The sequence below is a fragment of the Pholcus phalangioides genome, unplaced genomic scaffold, assembly GCF_987345545.1.
Source record: "Pholcus phalangioides strain wild (caught in Gottingen) unplaced genomic scaffold, Ppha-v1.0 ptg000003l_1, whole genome shotgun sequence".
NCBI lineage: Eukaryota > Metazoa > Arthropoda > Arachnida > Araneae > Pholcidae > Pholcus > Pholcus phalangioides.
This window is the reverse complement of record NW_028301596.1, coordinates 29,929,953-29,955,984: the sequence shown is the minus strand read 5'-3', so window position 1 is coordinate 29,955,984 and position 26,032 is coordinate 29,929,953. Positions and strand designations below refer to the sequence as shown.

General features: G+C 35.8%; 1 protein-coding gene across 4 annotated transcripts in view; it reads left to right on the top strand.

The window, feature by feature from the left end:
* The window catches only part of mRpS11 (mitochondrial ribosomal protein S11), a 52,758-nt gene that overhangs the window by 25,569 nt on the left and 1,157 nt on the right, over positions 1-26,032 (top strand). For 2 of the 4 annotated variants that reach the window (XM_089247460.1, XM_089247459.1), the window contains exons 2-5: positions 1,100-1,227; positions 11,594-11,619; positions 13,893-13,967; positions 16,756-16,821. In XM_089247460.1, coding sequence (XP_089103586.1) covers positions 1,100-1,227; positions 11,594-11,619; positions 13,893-13,967; positions 16,756-16,821 — 295 coding nt within the window. Of the gene's footprint in view, positions 1-1,099; positions 1,228-11,593; positions 11,620-13,892; positions 13,968-16,755; positions 16,822-26,032 lie in introns of those variants that run through there. The other 2 variants (XM_089247458.1, XM_089247457.1) reach the window with 1 other exon arrangement.

The window sequence follows — 26,032 nt, the reverse complement described above, 5'->3', positions numbered from 1 at the left end:
AGCTGCAGTTTCTGTTTTTGGCATATTTTGCTTTGGAGGGAGCTCGCAGAAATGGCACCAAACAAATTAAAGGCTGTTTTTTGCTGTAGTCATCCTTTGACAGGCCTGGGTTGAAGTCGGATGTAACTGTTGTTTGCTGGAATAGTGATTTTTCACCTCATTTTTAAGGATTCCCAAGACATACTTTATACAGACTACTATCATGAGCAATAATGGAAGAACATTGTGTCATACTTCTGGGAAATTTGAAAGAACCGCTGCAGATGAAACAGCCAAGATTGACATATCTCTTCAGGCCAATACCCCATCTCATAGATACACTATTGCAATGGTCAAATTGCATGAATTAGACTGCACAAATCTCTCATCAGCCAAGTTCTATTGATTTTGCCACACGACCTTTTCCTTCTTCCAATATTGAAACTTTTGCTTAGTGGAAAAAATTATGAAGTTATGTTATGATGTTATTATATAAAAAATGAAGAGGTCAATATAAAGCTATAAATGACTTTTTTGAAGAGTTAGAGAAAATGTGATTTTCAGCTGGGATAAAGAAATTTGAATATTGTTGAAAAATGTGTGTGGAGTTTGAAGGAGAACCACATTAAAAAACTAAATAGAATTTTCCCAAAAAAGAAAAAAGGTAAACACTATTTTTCACCTTACTTATCAAGCGACTGTCATAGGTAAGACGAAATAAAGTTTGCATCTTATGAAGAAAGTTAAAATTTTTGCATTTTCCAAATCAAGGATTAAAAAAATCACTGTTTTAGTTGGTTCGACATTAAAATGCTAAATTCTATCATTTACTATCTTTACTTCAAAATATAGATGACTGATGGCAGCAAGAGCGGGAACACGAAGCAACCATAAAATTCTGATAACATAAATACGTTAGGGCCACACATACACTCCAGCATGTATCATTTTGTTAGAAATTCCCTAGAGGAATGCGTAAGAGGTGCATGTACAGTTAAGTAGAATGTTCATAAAGTTGATTAGGTCTTGAATATAAAATGGTGCGCATATTGAAAATTTTCCAGTGTTGAAATTAAAGTTTACTGTCAAAGTGATTGAGATTGATCCATTCATTTTTTAGGAATTGTGAGTTTCCCGATGAAAATATTCTAGACCGACAATTTTCTGGCGTGAGGTTTGATGACATACCAATACTTCATGTAAAAGTATCCAAGAACAATACCCTCTTCACATTAGTAAAACCTGATGGTGAGTTTTCTCTTTTCAATGGATTATCAATATTTTAACCTTTTGATATAGGAAGAATTGAGTTTTTTTCCAGCTATTGCAACCTTCACAAAGTATTGGAAATTATATATTTTTTTTCACAAATAATATTTAAAATTACTATATTTTAATAAAAGTGTTGAATGATCAAAGTTATTTTCAAACTTATATATTTCAGTTCAAAGTTATTTTAAGTAGATTTTGCTGTTTTATTCTTACTATCTACAAAGTTGTCAAGATTACTATATGTACTTCTAAATTTTACACATTTGCATTACATTGCCAAGTCTCCCGGATTTCTACTCCATCTCCCAGACTTCCAAAAATTCTTGTTTCCCGCATTTTGACTGTGATTGTAAAAAATCCTTACTTTTGAGGAAAAAATTAATTATATTATTACCCTAATATATATATTAGGGTAATAATATAATTATACCTATATACTATATTACTACCTATATATTACCCTATTCCCATTGGGTCGTTTGGTTTAAACCCATATTTCTCAAAGTGAACAATATTTTTCCCTGGGTGGGGGGGCAGTAGAAAATATGTGTTCAGTATAGAATCCTATAGGTTGGCTTGAGTTGGGGGACAGTGAGAGTAAAAAAATGTTGAAGGGGGGGATGATGGAACAAGAAAAAAAAAGTTTGGAAATTGGTTTTTAAACCAGGCTTTGGCAACCTATGACCCGCAGGTCACCAAGCAACCCATTTAATAATTTGAAAATCCTGAAAAAATTTAATAATTTTTTGACCCGCTTGAGTTACGAAAATAAAGTATATGTTCAGTTATATGAAATATATGGTCATTCCCAAAAAAGTGTGCAAACTGTTTCCAAGAACATATACTTTGTAATTTTTTTATAAAATTTCAGAGCACTCTGGTGGCAATTTTAATTTTTTTTTAGTTCTTCATTTAATTCTGTCATGCAGTGTTTCTTAATTTGTTTCAGATGGTATCTAATTTTTTTAAATCATTGTAGCAAAACATCAAAATCTGGCTGTCCCAGCTACAAAAAAACTACTTAAACAAAGGGACTTGGTGCAAACCTGGATTTTTTTTTTAAAAAAAACTTGGAATCACATTTTATATATGTGCCATAGATGAATAAAACTGACAATAAAATTTTGAGAAATTTTTTTTTTTTCTTAGGAGAAACTGTTTTTGTTCGTGTCCCAAAAATTTTCCCATTTTAAAATGTCCACTCTGTTATGGTCATTTGGGAAATGTATTTTTATACCAGATTAAATCTGATAATACTTTTGAGCTCATTGAAAGGTTTACTTTTAATGCTTGATCAACAATTTTGGATTTGACTTTCGCAAAATGACTTAATATTCATTTTATGTTTTTAGTACCAGATTTTTATGTCAGATGTCCACTCTGTTATGTCATTATCATAAATAATTAAGATTTTTTTTTTTTCATCTATATCAACATCAAGTGATAGGACATGGAGATATGCTTCAAAATACAATAAAAGTTTTCATCAATCATTTAAATTTATAATGAAAGAAAATAATTTAGGTTAATTTGTCCACTCTGTTACATGGAAGAAAGTGTATAAAACATGTATGAGACTTTACCTGTGCTGAAAGGCACTATGGTAGTCCACCAAATAGTAGTAACTGGCAATAGATTGCTGCAATACAGAGATGTCTCTTGCTTTTGTGAAAGAAATGTTAATCTCTGAATGCTACAAAAAGAAAACTTACTCTTGCCAAAGAAGTATAAATCTGGAAGTTCCACAACCTATTTCAGAGTTTGAATCTCTGGAAAATGACATTCAAAAAATAGTGAAAACTATGCTATCGACTCCAAAAGAAACAACTATGAAGAAATGTCAACTGGTCTAATTAAAGCAGGTGTTCATATGCTCGTGAAATTTGAATCTGGTGATGTATATAAATCTACATACAGATACGTTGTTCTAGCCCACAATGACATTGAAGATGATGGGGAGGTCAGAGTTATGTGCCTCAAAACTATGAAACAGCTAGGAAGCTGTTCAGATCTGATGACAAAGATGTCTCACACCCACTTTGACCAGATTTTAAATTTTTTGCCAGAGCCAAAATTCAAACCACGAGGGGGGGGGGGGGCACGTGTTTTTTGAATTTTCTATGTGCTATTTCGAAAAAATTATGAAAAACAATCAAAACAACAGAAAAAAAGACAAATTTTTTTAACTACATTTTTTTCAGCCTATGTGTAAGAAATAAGCTCATTTCATTATTTTAAGGGGTAGAAACAGCAGAAATAATGTTTTTTAACAGCAACATTTGTTTTCGTAACAGAGTGGACAAAATCTCATTTTTAGTCAAAACCCAAAAATAAAATATTACAAAATAAAAGTGAAAAATATTTATGAAATATTAAACTTCAGAAGTCTTCCGCTATAATTTGAGATCAATTTTATTTCGAAAATTAAACTTTGAATTTTTCATCTCAAAAATGTGAAATGTACACTTTTTTGGGAATGACCCATATACCCGAAACATCATCTTAATACACACATTTTGGTTTATGTTGAAAAGGTTGCCTACCCCTGGTTTAAACCATAGTATCCCAAATTTTTTGTTCCATTGACCCCTTTTTTAGAATTCTTATATCACCCCCCCCCCCAACTCAAGCAAACCCATAGCTATATGCTATACCTGAAGCTTTTATCATCTCCCTAGACCATTCCATCACCCACCAGGAAGTGATATTGCCCACTTTAGGAACACTGGTTTAAACCAGTTTCCCAAACTTTTTTCCCATCACCCCAACTAAAGTTAACCCATAGGATCCTATGTTAAATATGAAGCTTATATTGCTTCCCTGGACCAGTCTATCGCCCACTTTGGGAAACACTGGTTTTAACCAGTGGGTTTTTTGAAGAATTACATAAAAGTGATCCAAATAAAAATAAAAAATCTCTTATAAAGTATCGTATCAGTTACATAAAGAGCCCAAGTTTTTCATTCTTACCACAGTTTTTAATGTTGGGGTACATTGGGGGTATATCTTTAAATGGTATAGTAAAATGCATATGTGGTTTCTTTTAAAAAATCTCATAAAAGTTGCCTGAATATAATATTTTTACATAAAGTATCATAGTTATTTAAAGTTATATACAGCACCAAAATTTTTCTTTCTTACCACCTCTGGCTACATTCTGATGCTGTATGTTTAGCAAATTCATGAATGAGGATTGCATCATACATCTGAAAGAATGTCACCATCAATTGTACATCAGTCCTAAGACTGGTTCACTCCCATGTTGAGCAGCCACCACTCATCTGTCTTGGGCTTGGTTCTTCAGTTTGTTATAGCTGGTACATTCTGCATCTTTTAGTGGCATTGAGATCCAGGTAACTCTGGGCCTTGCCCTTTAATCCTGTCTTCCATCACATCTTGAAGCAATCCACCATGCCGGAAAACATGTCCCAACCAGTGTAGGCATCTGTATGCTATCTTTTCCAGGATTTGGGTTTTTTACCAACTTGTGAATTTGACCTATTCTAACTTATGCGCTCCATGTGCCTCCAGCACCACATCTCTAGTGCTACAGATCATTTTGTGTCTCCCTTGTTTATGGTTCAGGTTTCTGATCTGTATAGTGCAGTAGACCACACATATACCTTAATCAGGTGTTTCAGTAGTTTAATCTAAGTTTTTGTTTGTTAACAATCCTTGTTTAGTGTCATGAATTATCATTGGGGTGGGGGGGGGGTTCTATTCGATTGGAGGCTTGTGATCGGTGATCATATGGGAAAAACACAATTGAAAACAACAATTACTTGAAACCAAATGATTAACACGAGAAGGTTCAGAGTTTGAGTTGTTTTTACTGTTCACATATTAATACACATGGTGCAATCAGACATAAAAAAAATGATTCTTACATTCGGAAAGAAAGGGGGCCCCGAATTACTTTAAATCAATACAAATACAAATACAACGCCACAACAGGCAAATTGCCCAACGAGGTGGCTGACTTAAGATCATCATGGATCCCCGAGCCCCTACCTACTACTGCACCCCCCCCCCCCGCGGAACCCCCCAACGAATCGGTACATGCGTGAATGTGCGTGTACGTGTAGTGCAACCTGACGTAAAGTTTGTTCCTGTGTAATGCTTGTTATGTGTAGTGCTGTCATCTGCCCCCAGTTTTACTAACTATGAGTGAAGTGTTATGGTTGAATGATTTACCGTTGTAGGACTGTTATACAAATACAAATACAAATACAACGCCACAACAGGCAAATTGCCCAACGAGGTGGCTGACTTAAGATCATCATGGATCCCCGAGCCCCTACCTACTACTGCTACACCACACATGCACCCCCCCCCCCCCCCCGCGGAACCCCCCAACGAATCGGTACATGCGGGAATGTGCGTGTACGTGTAGTGCAACCTGACGTAAAGTTTGTTTCTGTGTAATGCTTGTTATGTGTAGTGCTATCATATGCCCCCAGTTTTACTAACTATGAGTGAAGTGTTATGGTTGAATGATTTACTGTTGTAGGACTGTTGCTCTCTGTGGCGAGACTTTTTAACGGGGAGATCGGCTCGCATTTGCGCCTTGAAGTTGGGAACCACAGAAAACCAACTTCAGCCGACCACCACTGTGGGGTTCGAACCCGGATCCTCGCATCACGAGTCCGGCATTATAACCACTCGACCACCACAGCGGCCTGTGGTGTTGCTCTCTGTGGCGAGACTTTTTAACGGGGAGATCGGCTCGCATTTGCGCCTTGAAGTTGGGAACCACAGAAAACCAACTTCAGCCGACCGACCCCGGAATGAGAATGGAAGCTTAGCCCATCAGAGGGGAAATTACAATTAACTCCGGAGGAAGAGTACATGGTTATTATAAATCGGTACTCACTGTGCTTTTGTCCATCTATTACCTCATATGGACAACACATGCGATAATCAAGTCCTCAGAGTCCTTTGCAACTTTATTAGGGGACGTCTGGCTGGATGCAGGTATGTAGATATAGTTAGATGATGGCAGGTTTATGTAGTTGCAATGTGGCACGTAGAGACGGCTGATAGGCACGAAGGACCGCAGGAAGCCTTGAGTGGACGGCGTGGTCGGTCCATGTTGGTGAGGATAATTGATGCTTCATTGTCTAATCTGACAACATCCAGTCGTCGGTCCAGTGATTCCCTTTTGTTACGTGTATTACATATTTCTGTAGGCCTGATAAATATTACGGGGGAGTTATAATCCCCTGATTTTAGATATTAGTGCACGTGCTCTCTGCAGTACATTCAGAGCGAGTCTCACAGGGCGACCACTCTACATCAAGGCAAGCAGCAGAAGAAGGAAAACTAGTCTTTTTTCTCACTCTTGTTGTTCGTTCTTCGGTAACAGGTTTTCTCTTTTGCCAAACCAGCCTCTTGGCGACGCCGCGCAGGTTTGTTGGCGGGGAAGTTGTGTGACTTCACAACATTAGTGAGGGTGATTCTAGATCTTGTCATTGCTGCAGTAGCCACCTTCCCGTGATCAAGCTCCCCCAGTACTCAAACAATGTTGTTTATTGTAGTTGTTGACCTTTAGTTTTTGTTGTGAAGCAATGTACTCTCTTGCCTATCCTATTGACATTGTTTTTGTTTTGCTTGTATTTATTTTCATCTCTTCTGCACATCCTCAAGAGTAGTATGATCAACGTTGCCAAGCATCCTGCCAATAGAGCTAGGTCATCTGCAAACTTTATTGTTTTCACTGTCCGGCCCCTATTGGGATACCAGCATTGTATTCATCAAAAGCCTCGTTTAAATTTTATTTTGCAAAAGTATTAAATAACCCTGGTGATAATCATCAAGGATAAGGCATCCTTGTCAGATACGTGCTGGTATGGTGTCGCTTTCTCCTAATTTTGTTATTGTTATTTGTCTCTGTAATAATTTTTTGATTTTTGGAATTTTTCTGGACTTTCTTTTCTGGATTTTTTATAGCATTGGGAATAGTTCACTCTAGTTGATACGATAAAACGGCTTCTAATGATTAAACAGATGTATAGCCTTCTTCCCACCATGTTCAGCCGCTCGGCTATCACTCTTAACACTGTCACTAATTTCTTCCTAAAGCAGAATTGCGAATCATCTATGTGTTTTTTATGCAGTTCTCCATGTGTTCCCATATGATATGGAGTAGTACTTTCGAGTCGTGACTGATGAGGCTAATTCTTTGTTGCACCTCTTGGCAAAGGGTTTCTTTGGTATTGATATGGTAACTGTCGTTAAATGTTCTTCAGGCCATTTGTCTGTCTAATTTATGTTAAGATTCAAAACGATTCGACTTTTGACAGTGTCTCCATTTTCTTTTAATAGTTCTGTGGGAGTGCCATCTAATCCTGCTGCATTCCCTGTTTGTAGTGTTCTTATTGCATCTTCAAATTCACTTTGTAAAATTGGCTGGTTCTCATCTTCTGGGCGGGGGGACCTCAATGTTAATCTGTTGAGCATATGGATCACTATAAAGCATAGTTTCCCAACCTTTTTTTGTCCCATCGCCCACAACACAATCTAATCCATAAGATCCTATGTTATGCCTGTAGTTTCTACCCCCCCCCCCCCCCATGGAACATTATATCGCCCCTGGCGAACGTTAACGCACGCGTTGGGAATCACTGTTATGAAGCTTTTCCAAAAACACTGCTGAGGTTCAGATATAGCTAAGGCTTCAATTATTTTAACTTCATTCTTGTCAATCAGCATTCTAGGGTTATGTTCTTTTCTTCTATGAGTGGTTGTATTGATCTTTTTATATGTTAGGTTACAGCAGCCGTGGCAGTCAAGATTCTCTATTTCTCTACACTGTTCCTCCCACTACTTCTTGCACACTTTTTTGCATTCTTTTTGAACCATGTTGCAAAATGTCCTATATTTTTCTTGCCCTCTGTCCATTCTATTATTTTTGTATATCCTCTTTTCATCCATCCAGTTAAGCATTTCTTTTGTGATCTATAGTTTGTGTGCTTCTCCCTTAGGGTGACCTAGTATATCTGTTCCTGCTGTTTTGATATCTTTCCATCTTTTTCAACCAGACTACTCTCTCCCTCTGTCAGCTCCATTATCAATTTATTTCCCCATTGTCGAAATTCTCTACTTCTCTGGGTCTCATAATTTCTTTAGGTTCCATTTGGCTGTTTTTCTACGTTTTCTTAGTTTTAGTTGAAATCTCAATATAACCAGTGAGTGATCTGAATCTGCATCTACCCCCAGATAGCTCATAGATTACATGAACGTATAGTGGTGTATTATCTCATAGGCTTTTTTTTTCTTTAGAAAGAAACAGCAACAGTGGTCATTTCATCATGATTCGGCACACACACACACAGTTAGTCTTATAATCGAATAAAGACACCAGCTGCCCCTTAAGGACAAAGACCAGCATACTAGTAGTTACATTACCTCACCTTTTCTTCTTTCTGTAAGAAACAGCACCTCTCGTACTGTATATCACCACCAGGCTTAATTTCAATAGTTTTTTTTCCTAATACTTTCATTATTACCCCCAGTTAATAAAGGTTCTATATTGTGATTTATGAAACATAATCAGCTATATATGGAGCGATTGTAATTAAAGTTCTAATTACAAAACAATATAAAATAAAAGCCACCGATCAGAATTTAATTTACATAGATACTCCTGAAGCAATGAATTTTCTTTGACAAAAGCAAAAAAAATAACTAAAAAATGTGATGATGCTGTACTTCACAAACCGGTGCTATTGAGTGCTGAATTGATGTGTGGTTTATAGTAGTATTCGCAAAACTACATGTACCTTGTACACCTCTAATGAATTGGTGCGTTTTGGAATGTACGTGTTGATCTAACGAAGTTTGTGTGTAATGCTTGTTATGTGTAGTGCTGCCATCAATTTTTCTAACTATATGTGAAGTGTAATGATTGAATAATTGTATCATTGTATGCCTGTTACTCTCTGTGGCAAGACTTTTTAAGAGAACGATTGACTCACATTCGCTCCTTGAAGTTGGGAACCATGAAAAACCAAGTTTAGCTGACCACCACTGTGGTGGTGATGCGGTTCAAACCCAAATTTTCGCCATTCGAGTCCGTCACTATGACCACTTGACCACCACAGTGGCAGTTTGTGAATAGAAGAACTTTTATCAAGATGTATATTGCAATACCAGTAAAGCAGATGCTGAAGAACCATTTGACAATAAACACAGACACAGCACATGGCCACACCACGTTCACCTGATCTTAACCCTTGCAACCTTAGGCTTTAAAGGTAGGCTAATATTGTGCCCTAAATATTGTGTACAGTGATCAAATTGCTAACTTGGGTGAATTGAAAGTACATTGTGACCATGAGACATACTCTGATCTGTTGTTGAATAAACAATTTTGTACTTCCACCTTATAGCCAGAACACAGTGGACAACATATTTAACATTTCTTGTGTTGTCTAAGTTGTAGTTGTTTATTTATTGGGTGTGCGTGTGTCCATCCATCCATGAATTGATAACTTGTCAGCATTCTACAACTTCATATTCTCATTCTGTGAGCAAATTTCCCACACCTTAAATAGACTATGCAGTACTGATCAAAAGTTTTTAACTTCTCCCCCCCCCTTCCCCATCCAAAATTCCATTGCTTCAGTAATATTCATGCAAATTTTCAAGTCTTTCTGACCAGTGGTTCTTATTTTACAGTGTTTTGAAATTGAAACTTTAGTTATCACCATGTATATCGTAAATCATAGCTAATGAATCTGCATTCATTATGCTTCATTTCACACATTGTATTTTTACCTAGTTTTTGCCACAGGTTTTTGTTAAATAACTTTCTAATTAAGCCTTTTGAAAACAACCGGAGAAAACATCTTTATTATATGGTTAATAATAAAGGATAATATGGTCATGATTGTGGGCACCAGGAGGGGGCAGTTCCAGTATCTCTGAAGCTGCTAACCTTTTCTGCTTTTCTCGTACAATAGTATTTCGAGTCTTCAAAAAAAGAATGGCAGCTAAACCAAAAAACTTCGAGCTGAGAATTGTAGGCAGAAATCGCTTGTGGATGAAAGAGGTGCCAGGTAACTGACACATGTTGTGTTCACCAACAGAAGAGCTGCAAAGCAACAAATTGCAGCGCAATACAGTTCAGGACGATTGCAAAACATATCTGTAGGCTCTACAAGATGGATCTTGAAACAAATTTGTTTTAATAGCCAGCAACCAGCAAGACTCTTTGATGTCACTGCAAAATGGAAGAAAACAGCTTTTGTGGGCTAGAGAATGTCTAAATTGGACACTTGATGAATGGAAGAAAGTTGTCTGGTCTGACGAGTCAAGATTTCTTCTTGATGTTGATGGCAGGATTCATGTGACACAAGCAGCACGAAGCCATGGATCCAGCATGCCACATCACAACAGTTCAAGAGGGTGGTAGCTGAATCATAGTGTGGGGAGCATTTTCCTTGTATACTCTTGGTCCCTTATTTCCGGACTAACCCGAGCTAACGAGGGAAAACGTGGTTCAGGACCTGGCACTTAGCCGCAAAGAACAACAAAGGGCTCAAGCTTAGTAGAGCTACAAAGACATCGTAAGAGCTCAATAAATTGTATAATAGAAATATTTAAATCTGTATATACATTTTTTTTTAAATAATGTTTATATTCATGTATTTTATATTCATAATAAAGCACCCGACACCGCCCAGCCCCCTCATCCGGGGCAATGGCTAAAATTGACAATGGTCGATAGAGCCTGGGCGGTGCACGGTATGAAATGATATGGTTCATTATTTCCATTGGAAACATGCGTCACCTATCTCCACATCGTTGCTGACCATGTGCACCCGTTTTATGGTTTATAATGTTTCCTGATTATGATGGGTATAATATATATTTCAGAGGACAATACACCCTCCCATGGAGCAGGAATTACTTTAGATTTGTTTGAGGAATGCAATTTAGAGTTTCAATTGCTTCAATGGCCCTTCTGTCACCCGATCTCAACCCAATTGAGCGTTTGTGGGACGAGGTTGAAAGTCAGTCAAATCTGTTAAAAGCTCTGAAACACCACCTTCTAATCTGAAGGAATTTAGAGCTACCATTTCGTTAGCATGGGCTAATATTCCTTCTCAACGGTTTCAGCAACTTTTATAATGTATGCCTAGAAGAACATCTGCTGTCATGATAGCCAGAGGAGGTCCCACCCGATATTAGTGGTGAGTAGCAGGGTGTTCCAAATTTTTTGGTCACTGGGTGTAGTCAAATGTATTTAGTGATTCTTTTTAATGCTGATTTTTTTTAAATCTCGTGTGCACATATGTTCATGTTTGCGTGACAGTTTTTTTTGTTTTGTTTTTTTTAGGCACAAAACTTGCTCATAGATCATGTGTAAGTAATGATTTGTTATTTATATATATTTAAACTTAGTGTTGGCTGAGATTTTCGTGCAGTGTTACATATTAACCTTCAACTGACATAATATAAATCCACTAAACCCAATTGTAAAATGCCATATACAGTAAAAGTTTGTTATAACAGTTCAGTTTACAATCAGGGGGAAGATTGTTATAAACAAATTTTAGTTTTCTTGGACTAGAAAATATACAGTCAATTTGCGATAACTCACACTCTGATACCTCAAATATCTAAGTCAGTTTTTACTTTGTGCCGGGGTCTGTGGATATGTTACAACACACCTAATTTTCGTGCTGGAAACTGTGACAACCGCATAATGGTTACATGACAAAACTTGATATTCAAGATTGAGCCCCCCCCAAATGAAAACAATCTCTGAAAATTTTTCAACAAATTTTAACGAGTGTTCGAATCTTTTACAATTTTTCACAAATGCACATTCGCAATCGTGTAGGAAAGAAGCGGATTTGTGCTTTATACATGCTCTCTTTAAATGCCAGTAGATAGGCGCGAAAGTACTGTACCTTCCCCAGTATCTAACCCTTCCACCCTGTACTGATTTGTTAGAAATTCCACAGAGGAATGTGTACCAGGTTCATACTCGGTTTAGTAGCAGTGTGCAACTCGCAGCAACAGGCCTACAAAAATACAATTATGCAATCATTAAACTTCATTCATAGTTAGAAAAAGTGATGCCAGATGGCAGCACTACACATAATAAGCATTACACTGAAACAAACTTCACATTAGGTTCACTATACTTACATGTACCAGTTTGGTAGAACTTCCGCAGAGGAATTTGGACTAGGTGCATGTGTGGTTTAATAGTAGTACGTAACCCTCGGGGGGACTCTCCGAAATTAGAAATTTCTGTATACAGCCCCTCATTCAGGGACGCGGCAAGATATCTCGGCATCTTATTTAACAACTGGGTTAATATGAATAATACAATGCAGTATGGTAAAACACTTCATATGTGCTTTAAAGTAGTAAAACTACTTTTCAAGGTTGCGCAATCATGATAGAGGAGGGAAAAGGTTGGTTTTATCGCTCTACCTTTTCCTTCTTGGAACTGAGAAGGTGGTTCGAGTGAACCAAATTTTTTTTTTGTGTCCTTTCCCGAAATCCCGGGCATATATTCCCAGCAGCATCCCTTTCACTCATTTCTGCTTACTCTGTGCATTAATTTTGCTTAAAACTTGACATAAAAATTACTTTCTCATAGAAAATGACATAGGTAGTTAAAATTGATTGTTTTTACCATTTTTCTATTAAAAATATTACTTTAAAGTACCATTTCATAAAAAAGTGCTAAGAAAGGTAGTTGGATACCTTAACTTTATAAAAGCTAAAACGCTTGAAGATGGCCGAGATAGGGAGTATGGGTAAGGTTTGGATTTGTGAAAGGTGAGGAAGAAAATGAAAGATCTCGTTAGAGGTGGATACCTGAAATACAAATATAGAAGGGCCAGGAGAGAAAGAGTAAAAAGAGGATAAAAATATGAGTCAAAACTTGGATGAGTCTATTTTAAGTGGGAAAAAATGGCTATAAAAAAAGAGGGCTAGATGTTTTGTCAATGCCAGTGGGAGGGCTTGGTAAATACAATGAAATCTGTATTTTTCGATTTTTGAAGATGGAAACTTTCAATTGGAAAATTGTTTTTCAAATTTGAAGAGAGTTTTGCATAAAAATAGTGTCCTGAAATATTTTAGAAATGACTAATTGATGGAATTTTTACCAATGCCCTATGATTTGTTTGTAAGAAAACTGTTGGAATCATGGGACCCCATAAAGGAGATGTCGACAGGCTTCAAAACAAAATGTTTTGCATTGTTCTGCAATGAGCCTTTGGCTGGCTGGAAATTTTCTGCAGTAAAAGTCACCATAATCATGTTTTCTACACTTCTTAAAATTTTTCCAGATTGTTTTGCAGCATGTCACAGATTTTGGTGTATCCTTCTTTGGGGCTGACAGATATATATATTCAAGATGGTGGCACACTGTTTTGCATTGCATCAGTTTTTTTTCCAGACCCCCATAACTATTCAATCTTGATAGTTATTTTGTTGATAACAAGAAATTTGAACGTGACAGTGCAGGTTTATCATAACCATGCTAAATTTAAACTGATTTTCCCAAACATTGATGAAGTTAATTTAAGATTTGCCAATTATAAAATCAGTGTTAATTGGATATATGTAATTCGGAATATATCGAAAACTAATATATATATTTTTTGTCATAGGGAATGGATGGATTCAAGCACACCAGAAAGGGAACAAATATAGCTGCTCAAACAACAGCTATTACATTTACTAAGGTAAGCATAAGATTAATTTCATTCTGGATTCCCCCCCCCCTTTCTTAAACATAACCTTATTATAAGTAATAATTTTTTCATTTTCAGATAATTCAATTTTTTGGAATTGAAAAATAAAAAATTGTAGTAGAACCTTAATTATATCCAGGGTAATGGGGTGAGAAAGAACATCATGGATAACCAGAAGCAATAGTTAAACAGCAAGAGATAAAAATTAAGTTATAACATAAATCCCAAAATAATTTCAATAAAATATGCATCTGCATTTTGCTGGTTTAAATTGAATATTTTTTTAGTGTTTTTTTTCTGCTATTCATGTCAAACAATCAAAATTTAAATTAAGGTGAACAAAAGTAAACCCTTATATTTATGAAATTTTGTAGATATTGTACCAGGGTTGCGTTTTTGATGTTAAAAACTAGTTTTAAAAACTACTAAAAACTGATTTGAACTGTCAAAAACCTAAGTGAATTCTGTTGGATGATGTTTTACACAATAGGTATATAACATGATGAAGACTTTAAAAGCATAAATTAAATGAAAGCATTAATTTATTACAATAATTACAACAAAATATTTTTTTTAATAACGTGATCATCACTTTTTCCCAAGGGATCAGCATGATCCGTCCAGAGAATTGTTAGTGTTAGTAAACATCCATGCCCGAACCGGGATTCAAACCCAGACCTGTACAGTGAGAGGCTAGCTCCCTAACCACTCGACTACCAGGCGGCAATATCATTTATAATTTGCAATTTTGAATTTTTCATTACACAAAGAGTCTAGAACAGATGATATGTAATTTTATGGTGTCCATTTTATCTGAAGTAATAATTGCCTGTGCTGAATTTACCTATCGAAATAGAGCTGTTTATTCAAAATAGGTAGTGACGGGATCAGGATTATGTTTTTGACTTCAAAAACCAACTAAGTATTAAAAAGTCAAGCTTATATTGTCAATGCTTTTAAATAATTTTTTAACCCATTAGATATGTTGAATAACAAAACACTTTTATGTAAATTAGTGTTTCGTATTTTGAACTATTATTGCTGAGAAAAAATATCTATTTTGATACAGTAAAACCTGTTTACAACGAAATCACAAGGGACCAGGATTTTTTCCGTTGAACACGTTTCCCTTTAATAGAGGCTCATGATGTGTAAAATTATGCAACGATCTAGAATAAACTTGAAATAAAATAAATTAATTGAAAATGAAGTAAATAATTTAAAAATAAATAAAATAATGCACATAATTTAATCTATAATATTAAATATTTATCACTTGATGTGTGTGTATTATTATTTATTAAAAATATATATATATATATATATACACACACACACACACACACACACACTTTAACATCACACTATATGCAGTCTGTTACATTAACTCTTTGCATGAAGAATAGCGAGTAAAAGGATTTTCAGTGGTCAATAAGGTTTTCTGTATGCAGTTCACACCTTTTGCTGCCTGAATTTCAGTAAACAATTCTGTTTCAGAAATCATGCAAAAACGCGATTCATTATCCTGTAAAGTAAAATTACTGCAGTTGTTTCAAAGTTTTGGCAGCATCTGTATAACACTGTTTTTCTTCTGAAATGGCATTTATCTGATCTTCATCCTCTTTTTCACTTTCTCTAAAATTTTCAGTGAGTGTCAGGTTCAGTTTGTAAATCATAAAAATTTTTGCGCAGCATCTGTTTATACACTTATTAAACTCATTTATTCTCATCTAAAAATTTCTCAGCTTAGGTTGTATAAATCTTGAGTTTTAAAGACTATTTCCCCAATTAAGGGAAGCAATTAAATAGCTTCAACAACCCACGTGTATATCAATACAATATAGTATACAAAGTAGTAGAACCACTTTTCAAGGTTGCACGATCGTGATGGACTGTGAAAAGAAAAAAAGAGGGGAAAGTTAGTCTTTCTACTTTTTTTCTTGGAACGAGGAAAGAATGCATTCTGTAGGATGCGTGAAACAAAGTTTTATGTATTTTTTTTCTAAAATTCCGGGTATTTGATGCACTATAGCTCGTCAATGCCATCTCTGGAAGTCAAAACAAGTGTCATTGGATAAAGCTTTTTTTTAAAGTCACGCAAAAAATAAGTTTGCAAACAAGTGTCAGTAAATCATCTTAAACTAGTCCTCCTCTCTCTTGTCTTTTAGAGTAAGTTAATAGTCAATGTTCGTAAACATTATCGTATTGTATCTTTATTTATGGTGTTATTTATATTATATATATTGTGTTTTATTATTGATAGACTGTTGTTTTTATTAGTCATTATGTGAATGAATTGTGGAATGAGTTATCCAAGTTTCCATTATTTCCTATGGGGAAGTTTGATTCAAATGATGGGCATCTTGGCAGAACAAATTAAGCTCATTAACCGAAGTTCCACTGTATTTTTATAACAAGTGAGGTTCTCTTTGAAGTCAAATATGTATGCAAGTCAGTGAGTGGCTGTAAAATGCAGATTGTACTTTATCCTTTGTTGCTGTTCATTGTACTTCTAGAGTTCCAAAAAATGCAATAACGTTGCTGGAGAAATTTCTTCTTTCAATATTCTTCCAATAAAGCATATAAAAATTTATGCAACTTTGTGAAACATGTTGATCATTGTATGATCAAATGGTAACCATTCATATTTTGTAAGTTTTCTGTGTTATGCAGTATTGATGGAAAAAACCTGAAAAAAAATTTCCATGCTGCTTAACATGTTGATACACACAATTTCCTTTATTTTTATTAATTTTATTTCTTTGTCTATTTAAAATAGAAAATTAGTCAATTGGGAGTCGATCAAGTTCGAATAGCTATTAATGGTCTTGGACCAGGACGAATGGTGAGTGTTTCTTGTATTTATAATTGAAATATTTTTGTATGAATTTGTCTTCTGTGTAGGAGCTCACTTATTATTCTTCTATCTTAGCTGTTGTGGCACTAAATTTTCTTAGAATTATTGAAATGCAAATTAACTGCAAATTTTATAATGTAGTCTGATGGAAAGGCATCATTATTGTGGGGCCAAATGTTTATTTCAGGCCCAAATGTTGCCATAGAAATTAGCAAGAAAAAAATAGCATAGAAAACTTTTTATTTAAAAAAAATTTTCTAGCGTAGTTTTTCCTAATCATCCAATGCAATCAGCATACATGTGATTTTTAACATTATTATTCTATTTAAAAAAATTGAGGGGGGGGGGGAATCTTAAAGTGTTAGAGCCATAAAAAGTTCTTAAAAGGGGAAAAATTCAAATGTCATCAATAGAGCCCAGAAGTTCAAGTGAAGTGTCGTAAGTGTCTTTTTTTTGCTATTTTCAAACTTTTTTGGTAAAAATGTTTTTTTTTTAAATTTTTGTGCCATAAATGCCTATTTTAACATTAAGTTTATTAGTGAATTTCAGAGGCCATAATCTATAAAACTTGGATATTTTGAGCATTGAGAATTCCAAAAGTATTGCTCTTTTTAAAATTTTCTAACTCTCAGTATTAGTTATCATCAGAAAGCCCCTTCCCCTAAAAGCCCCATTTAGACTCAAATAAGTGATCTGAGATATTGGTGTTGGCATGCATTAACTTCACTTTGACCTGATGGCATTAGACGTGAATGATTTCGTTTCAGATCAACACCCATGTTAGAAAAGCAAAGGAAAATTAGAGAAATTTTTGTTTCTGCACATGCTTTACCTGTCTAGCTCAGGCATTGGACTGCGACTGCCCCAAGAGGCCATGAATTGACATCGTGGCTCCGACAAGGCAGGATAGGAGCAGACAGGGTGCTTGGCCCATGTTAATTTTGCACCATAAATGCAGGAGTGGAAAATCTGTTACGATTGCTACAAACTGCTACAATTTCCGATGTTTGTTACATTCTCTTACAATTTTGCCAATTTTCTCCTTGTTTGCTACATACTGCTACAAAAACACAAATTCTTCAATTCTGTGCCATCTTGCATCACAAACAAAATTTTCCCTTAGGAAACTTTGAAGTTGCGTCACAATAGAAGCCGACTTTTCGATGATGCTATTTGTCCTCGTCACAATTTTATTCCTTTGGGGTCGTAAATGAAATTAGCTTGAGGCCCCCCAGGATTTGGCGCCTAAGCTTCTGACAACGTATAAAATGGGGTCAAACTAAGCTAATTACCGCTTATCCACAGAACAACAACAAAAAACCCTTCAATCACAAAAATTTTCATTTTCCACCCCTGTAAATACACTGCAAACTACCATGGCTATTTATTAAGGTATCCGACTACCTTTCTTGTCACTTTTCTTTAAATGGTTCTGGAGTGAACTTTAAATATATTTTTTGATAGAAAGTGTCTCGAAATGGTGAAAACAGTGACAAATTTTGGTCTATTATATTTTCTATGAAAAAGTCATTTTTATGTCAAATTTCAGGCAAAATTCATGTGATATTCGAAACATGATTGCAAAAAATTTTATTAATGAAATGCTTTGTGATTTTCACAGTGCATTTCGCTAGTAATGTTACAGGTTATGAACCAACATTTAAAGGATTGTGCGATATGTTCATAAGTTACACCAAAATATGTTTTAGTATGTGTGAATTTTTTGAAATTTCATCCTACATTTTGTCTATAAAACACTGTAATTCAAAAAATATATTTGATAGACCTTAGATTTTGGTTCATAACCTCAACAATATATAGCAAAATATCACATTAAAATTTCGTAAGGATGCAATGCATCAATTTTTACAAATCACAGGGGTGGGAACTCTGCGCCAATTGTGCCGCACTGCGCCAAAACTAATATCTTGCGCCATCCTGCTCCAATAGCGTATTTTCGCATTTTTCTGCGCCAAATAGCGAATTTTGCTTCAGTATGCCCGGAATTTCGGAAAGGACGCCAAAAGTTTTTTTGTTCCTGCTAGCCACGAAACGTTTCTTTACGAAAAGAGCGTGTTTTATTCCACTATACTTAAACTATCGGCCCCTGATCGGGCTTTCCATTGCGAAACCCCAATATTGTCCGTGACCGTGGAACTGAAGATGGTTTGCAATGCCTTTCAGCTTTAAAGTGCAAATTCGAGTGTTTCCGTTAAAAAAAAAAAGTTGTCACTGGAAGCAGCAGAAATTACTGTAGTAGATTGTCATTGTGTTAAATCCCGATGTTTCGTGAAAAAAATTGTCATTCCGGGAGTAAAAAGCGCATGTCCGCCGAATTGCGAATGTTAGTTTAGAAACTTTGCAGAATAACGAGTATTAAATCGCCAATGTTGCCGAATAACGAGGCTAAATCGACAATGTTGCCGAATAACGAGCGTTAAATCGCCAATGGTGCCGAATAACGAGCGTTAAATCGCCAATCTCGCCAAATAACGAGTGTCAGATCGCCAATCTCGCCAGATAATGAGTGCTGAATCGCCAAACATCGAGTTGATACTTTCGAAATTTTCTCCCATTTTGCAACAATTTCTTTCCAAGTATAAAAAAATTAAAAACTTATAAAAATTTTTTTAGCTCATTTGAAGTGCTGCTGTTCAAGGCAGCAAATAGTGCCCTCAGTAAGCAAAAATCATCTTAAATAGACGGGTGCAAAAATTTTTATGACAGCCGCTCTTTCAAACAAGGTGTCAAAAGCCTAAAACACCAAAAACAAAAATCAAGCTGATGAAGAGATGTTTCATAGCAAAAGACAGTGCAGTTTTATTTTGAAAAGGGTTGAGGATTAACGAAAATATTCTTGTTAATTTCACTGCTCCAATTTATAAATATCTGCTCCGAATCCCACATTTTGCTGCTCCGAAATTGCTCCAAATCCAGAATTTGCTGCTCCAAAATTGCTCCAAATCCAGAATTTGCTGCTCCAAAATTGCTCCAAATCCAGAATTTGCTGCTTCAAAACTGCTCCGAAATGGACTTAGTCACTTCCCACCCCTGAAATCATGTCACAAAGTCAAGTAAAATGTCAAAAATAGCATTCTTCGTAAAACACGTTTAAAGACTTTATTCGCGTATTACTTGTATGTAAAAACGTAACACTAAAGTGAATGTAACTTTGATTCTAAGCATCATATAAACAAAACGAGGCCCATTTTGGAATCACAACAAATCGGGCTTTTATAAAAAATAAAAAAATTAAATCCATATTTTCTTCCAAAATGACGTTTTCAACGTAGTTGGATACCTTAAACATACATATTTAGTATTTGATTAAATTGAACAGTCACCCTAAGAGGTGTGTGACAGATTCGACCACAAAGGACCCTGCACTTAAAGGAGTGCTGCATACGTGGTAATATAAAAAGAATAATCCTTTTTTACAAAAATAGAACAAGATAGCTATGTTTCAACTATAAAAATGGCAAAGATTATTTATTATAATACAACAAATGAGCAAGGATTATTTATAACTTGGAGTCTACAGATAATTTTCTCTACCGACTCCACATCTGCTAATTGTGGTAATGGAATTGGCCTAATCCTAAGGGTCTCTAACATCTTATTTTGGGCTTGAAATCAATTTAACTTGGATAATATTGTGCAGAGTTATTATAAACTATAATTAAAACAGACTGATTAAGTGTAACCAATTTTTCAGCTAGTTTTTTGGACCCCTAATACCTTTGTTTTTAGTTTCCTTCCAAAAATTATAAATGTCTTTTTTTAGTATCTATTTTAGGTATTTTTAATGCCTTTTTACCTGCCTATTTTGACCATTTTTACTGCGTAAACTTCCGGGCTCTGGTAACAGTGCAAGATCTTGACCTACAGTTACACAGATTTAAAGCCATTAGTATATTATGTCAGAATAAGCAGGTCTTTGATAATATTTGGTATGTGTTTTGTGTAGTATTTCTTCAATTAGTAACAAGTAGGTTTGATGGTGGCCGCTGTGGTGGTCGAGTGGTCATAGTGACGAACTCGCATCGCGGGGACCCGGGTTCGAGCCCCACCGTCACCACAGTGGTGGTCGGCTGAAGTTGGTTTTCTGTGGTTCCCAACTTCGAGGCGCAAATGCGAGCCGATCTCCCCGTTAAAAAGTCTCACCACAGAGAGCAGCGGTCCTACAAACAGTACAAATATTCAGTCACTACGCATCACTCACTTCACTTCTGAGATATAGATGGCAGCACTGAAAAATCATACACAACACTAGATACGCACTCAGACTGTTAGGTACACACACACTTACACTTCCGGCACAACTCACTAGGTAGTAGATTGCCTATGGCGATAGACCTGAGTTGTGCTCGGTTAAAAAAAAAAAAAAAAAGGTTTGATGGTGGAGATGGTATTTTCTTAACTTCAGTTACATTCTAAATCATATTGAACAAACCAACAGTTTGATCAATAAAATTATGTGATCATTCACAGAACTACCTTTGCGGATGTAAAATAATAAGTCATGAAAAATAAAAACCCTGAACATGACTATTTTTTTTTAAAAAGTCTTCATGAGGGAAATAGTGTCTGTGAAAGCATTTTTATAATGCATGTATTTTAAAGTTTTGAATGCTTCCATTCATCTTTAAAATAACCGCATAAGGATGTTTAGGGTAAAAGAAGTTTTTAAAAGATTTGTTTGTTATCGTTGGTGATTGCCGATCGTGACAATATGACATCGCGAAAATCCAGATTTTGCTAACAGGGCCGGCTCAAGGAAAAAATCTCTACCCATGCAGAACCTATTTTTGGTGCTACTGACCATGTTTCTCTTTTGGTCGACAAAGCTTTTTTCACCCTTTTAACTCCATTTGGCACCCCTTTTTGAGCTGCGGCCAATATGACCACATGGTCCGCCCCTGCGTTGGTGGGGGAGGGGCATGCCCTTAACAATAGTCAAAGGAAGGAATTTGTACTAGGAGCATGCTTATTATATATATACATAACTTCTGTGAGATACCTATTATATATAAAGGTCCTACCTTTCCAAAACATGTTAGAGAGAATGAAATGTTTGCACCCTCTTTCTTCTCGTTTTTCACACTCCCTCTCTGGGATGGTACAGTTCTCCTTGGATGTTGCTTAACAGTGAAAAATCTGTCCATCCCATGCTTTTGGCAAAACTTTTGCGTTTCACAGAAAAATTACTCCTTATATTGCAGATATAGTTAGTTTTTAGTTCTGCCCCATTTTCAAAATTTCTGCTCCAAAAATGAAAGTTTGCTGCTTCAAAATGTATGAGGGGCGCGTGCACTCCTGCTATCTCTCTAGATTCATAGAATTAAATTTTAAGTACATTGTTTGATTATTAATGATTCCAAAAAAGTGTTGAAAGAGAGTGAAAAAGAAAGAGTTAAGTTTAAAGAAACTGAATTCAGAATTAGACATAAAAGTATTTACTAATTCCAGAAAAAACAGCTTGTTATAGAAGAATTTTTTCTTATTTGAGTTGCTACTGTTCTAGAAGGCAAATAATGTTCTCAGCAAGCAAAAAGTGTGACTGGCTTTTTATCAGTTATGTGTTACATAGATAATTAGAAAATTTGCCAGTCTGATAAAAAATTTATCAAAAATATATACAGGGTAGCCTTTAGTCTGTCCTAATTCTACCTTTATCTCATCAACTGTTCATCGTAGAGGTATGGTATCAGTTTTGATAGTCACATAATAAAAAAAAAAAAATCTAAATTTTTTTTTTTTTTTTTTGTGGGACCCCTGCCCTCTGACTTTAGCCGTTGTGGTGGTCGAGTGGTTATAGTGACGGACTCACGATGCGAGGATCCGGGTTTGAACCGCACAGTGGTGGTTGGCTGAAGTTGGTTTTCTGTGGTTCCCAACTTCAAGGTGTGAATGCGAGCCGATCTCCCGGTTAAAAAGTCTCGCCACAGAGAGCAACAGGCCTACAACGTTACAAATATTCAATCATTGCACTTCACTCGCAATTTGAAGTATAGATGGCAGCACTGAATTATCATACACAACACTAGCTACACACTCAGACTGTTAGGTGTACACACTCACTTTGTTCCAGACTCTGCCACGAAGCTGGGCTGGAAGAGATCTCGGCAACGGGATAAGTCCGGTGGCAGAGACCCTGGCGTTCATTCATTCATTGCCCTCTTACTTTTGATTAGAAAGTTGTTACTCTGTCTCTTCTGAGCAACACCATCCATAGCAGAAGGCCTCTCGCGTAGCTTTGGCATCACTGAAGTCTATTTTACCTGTAGCCATTGGATATAGCAGGCCAACACATACGATATCTTTACCTTTTTTCTTTTGCAGTATATCCAATGACTAGGTGAAATGGACTTTCTGCTATAGATGTCTTAGCCCCATCAAAAATCTGCTGAGATATTTTAATTAAAAATGAGAGAACAGTTGGGAAAATAACGGCATTAAAATTAACTGACACATAATGTTTGTTTCCATCATTTATGCTGTTCTCTCCCAATTTTTCTAATTTTTAAAATCAAATATCTTAGGAATATTACGATTAAAAACATGGGTTTTTTTTGTTAAACTTGGAAGAGATAGGTCAACAACTTTCTGATTGATAGAGGACAGACATGACTGCTTATTACCCAGAGAGACCATCTTGGGTCAAAATTAGAAAACAGTATAAAAATTCAGATTCTATTTTGTGACACTGCATTTCACTCTCAAAATTGGTACACAGGGCGATTTTTAAATGCATTTTCAGCATTTTTAAAAATTGTAACCATACACCTCTTTGAGTTCTTGAGATGAAGATAAAGTTTGGACTTACAAGACACCCTGTATATATGTGCGTTTTGTATTTTATTTTGCGATCATTTCTAAATACTTTTGCTTCAATTAATTGTTTGTTGGCTTTTTTCTTTTCAATATTAATTTCTCTACTGTATATATTTGTATTCCAGCAGAGCAAATTTCTCTTTTGGAAATTTGTTCCAAAAAATTCACTTAATCCTTTCCCAACCCTTCCTATGATTTCTCATGAACAAAAACTACACAGAAAAAGCTGAACAAATGAAGTTAATCAATATAGTGTTCTCTCCAACCTCTGGCCAATAATGTTATCAATTGAGAACAGTCTAGGCAAGATCATTGTTTTATTCATAATAATCAGCCTTTGCTTCTGTGCAAGGGTTGGACTGTCTCTGAAGATTTTTTTATTTAAAAAAAAGTTTGATTGGATCACGTCTATTTGCCAACAATTCTATAAACAATTACACATGTATATGATTTTTTTTTTCTTCTAATTTTGTTAAGTTTTTTAATAGTTTTATGTGTTTATGTAGCCCATTTTCAATAACATTTGGAAACACCGTCTTATGTATAAAATTCATCAGAGTATGCTCCCAATATATGAGCTGTTACTCAACGTAGAATTGATCCATTGAATTGCCAATTGTTTTAAGGGGTTTCTTGCCAGATTCCATACTCTGCAAGCAATTTGATTGCTACTGAGGGTTGGTTGCTGGCAATTCCCTATTATATCCAACATTGCTGAATGGAAAATAGATCTGACAAAATTGGATGCAGAGAAAGGGCACTTTACTGCTGGGCTACGTGCTGAGCTTCAGCTATGAAGGGCAACTTGATTCTTTGAATGTTTTCTTTGAAAGAGTGTTTGGTGAAGAAGGTGTTGGAGGAGGTATGATCAAACTATTTAAGATTTTGAATGGGACCAATGTATGGACCATGGAATGTTGTAAACCTTCCATCAAATACTTCATAACCAAGACTTGACAAATCGATAAATCATGTAGGCACCAGCAAAACTTTTTAGGAGCCCACAGTATTAATTTTAAAGAAAAAATGGTCAAAAATAATCTTTTATTAGGACTTCATCCATTTCTTTTCCAAAAATTTGGTGCTACATTGGCGAGTCCAGTTAAAAAACCATGTGTAGAATAATTAAGAAGCCTGTACCACTTTTTCAATTGCCATGGCCTGGGATTTGTCAAGTCTTGACTTTGATACTGGTATCATATCACAGTCAGTTTTTTGAGGAAATTCCAGGTTGTAGAAAGTTTTTTCTAGTAGGGTTTTGAATTCATGAAATACCTTGCCTTCTGTTGCCTGTTCTGCCTTTTGTATGTAAAAAGCTCATTTCTAGAAATTAGCTACGAAAATTAATAGTATGGCATTCAAATATAAACTAATTAAATGGCATTTCAGCTGCACAGGATTGGTTCTGAATATTAGCAAGCATTTTCTAATTAATGTACCAGGTGTACAAGTATGAAATGCGAATTTTTTTTCAAAAAAAAACACGTTAAATTCGGAAGAATGATAAAAAGTGCTTTATTCAAAGTATGCCCCATTGCTTGTTATACATTTCCCCCATCTTTCCTGAAATTTGTGAATACCACGCCAGTAAAAATCTTCCCTTTTTGCTGCGAACTATTCATCGAGCTATTTTTTAACATCTTCGTACAAACCAAAGCACTGCTCGGAAAGCGCGTGACCCATCAATTCAAACAAGTGTGGTAATCGGAAGGAGCCAAGTCTGGTGAGTAAGCTGCATAGGGTAGAACTTCCAGCTGAGTGCTTCCAACGTGCCGCGAACCGCTTTTGCTGTATGTGATGGAGCATTGCACATTGACCATTGAACATTATCAAGGAGCATTTCACATTGTCATGGGGCATTGCAATTGAAAACAGCTTGTTGACTAACGCCCAATTGCTCTGCGAGCTGTTTTTGTGTCTGTGTAGTATCATCTTCATCCAACAATGCTTCCAATTCCACATCTTTTTTTTTGGCGGTTTTCCATGTTCCTTGTCTGCAACATCTAAGTCGCCACTTTGAAACACCGAAATCATCATTCACACGTATCTTGCGATGGAGCATGTTCACCATAAGCTTCTCGAAGTGATCGGTATGATTCAGCAGCAGTTTTCTTCAAATGAAAACAAAAAAATTAGTGCTGTCCGCGAATGCTGTTTGTTCAGTATAACTTTCGACATATTGAACACAACAATACAACACTATGCACCCACTTTTCCAATTTATCACTCATGCACATCTGACACTTGTTGGTGACACAACAAGATGGCGCAGTGTCAAACCTTTATAGCACAAACTGCATTGGTGCACCATCTCTTTTCTGAAATCCGCATTTCATACTTGTACACCTGGTATGTTTGTATAATA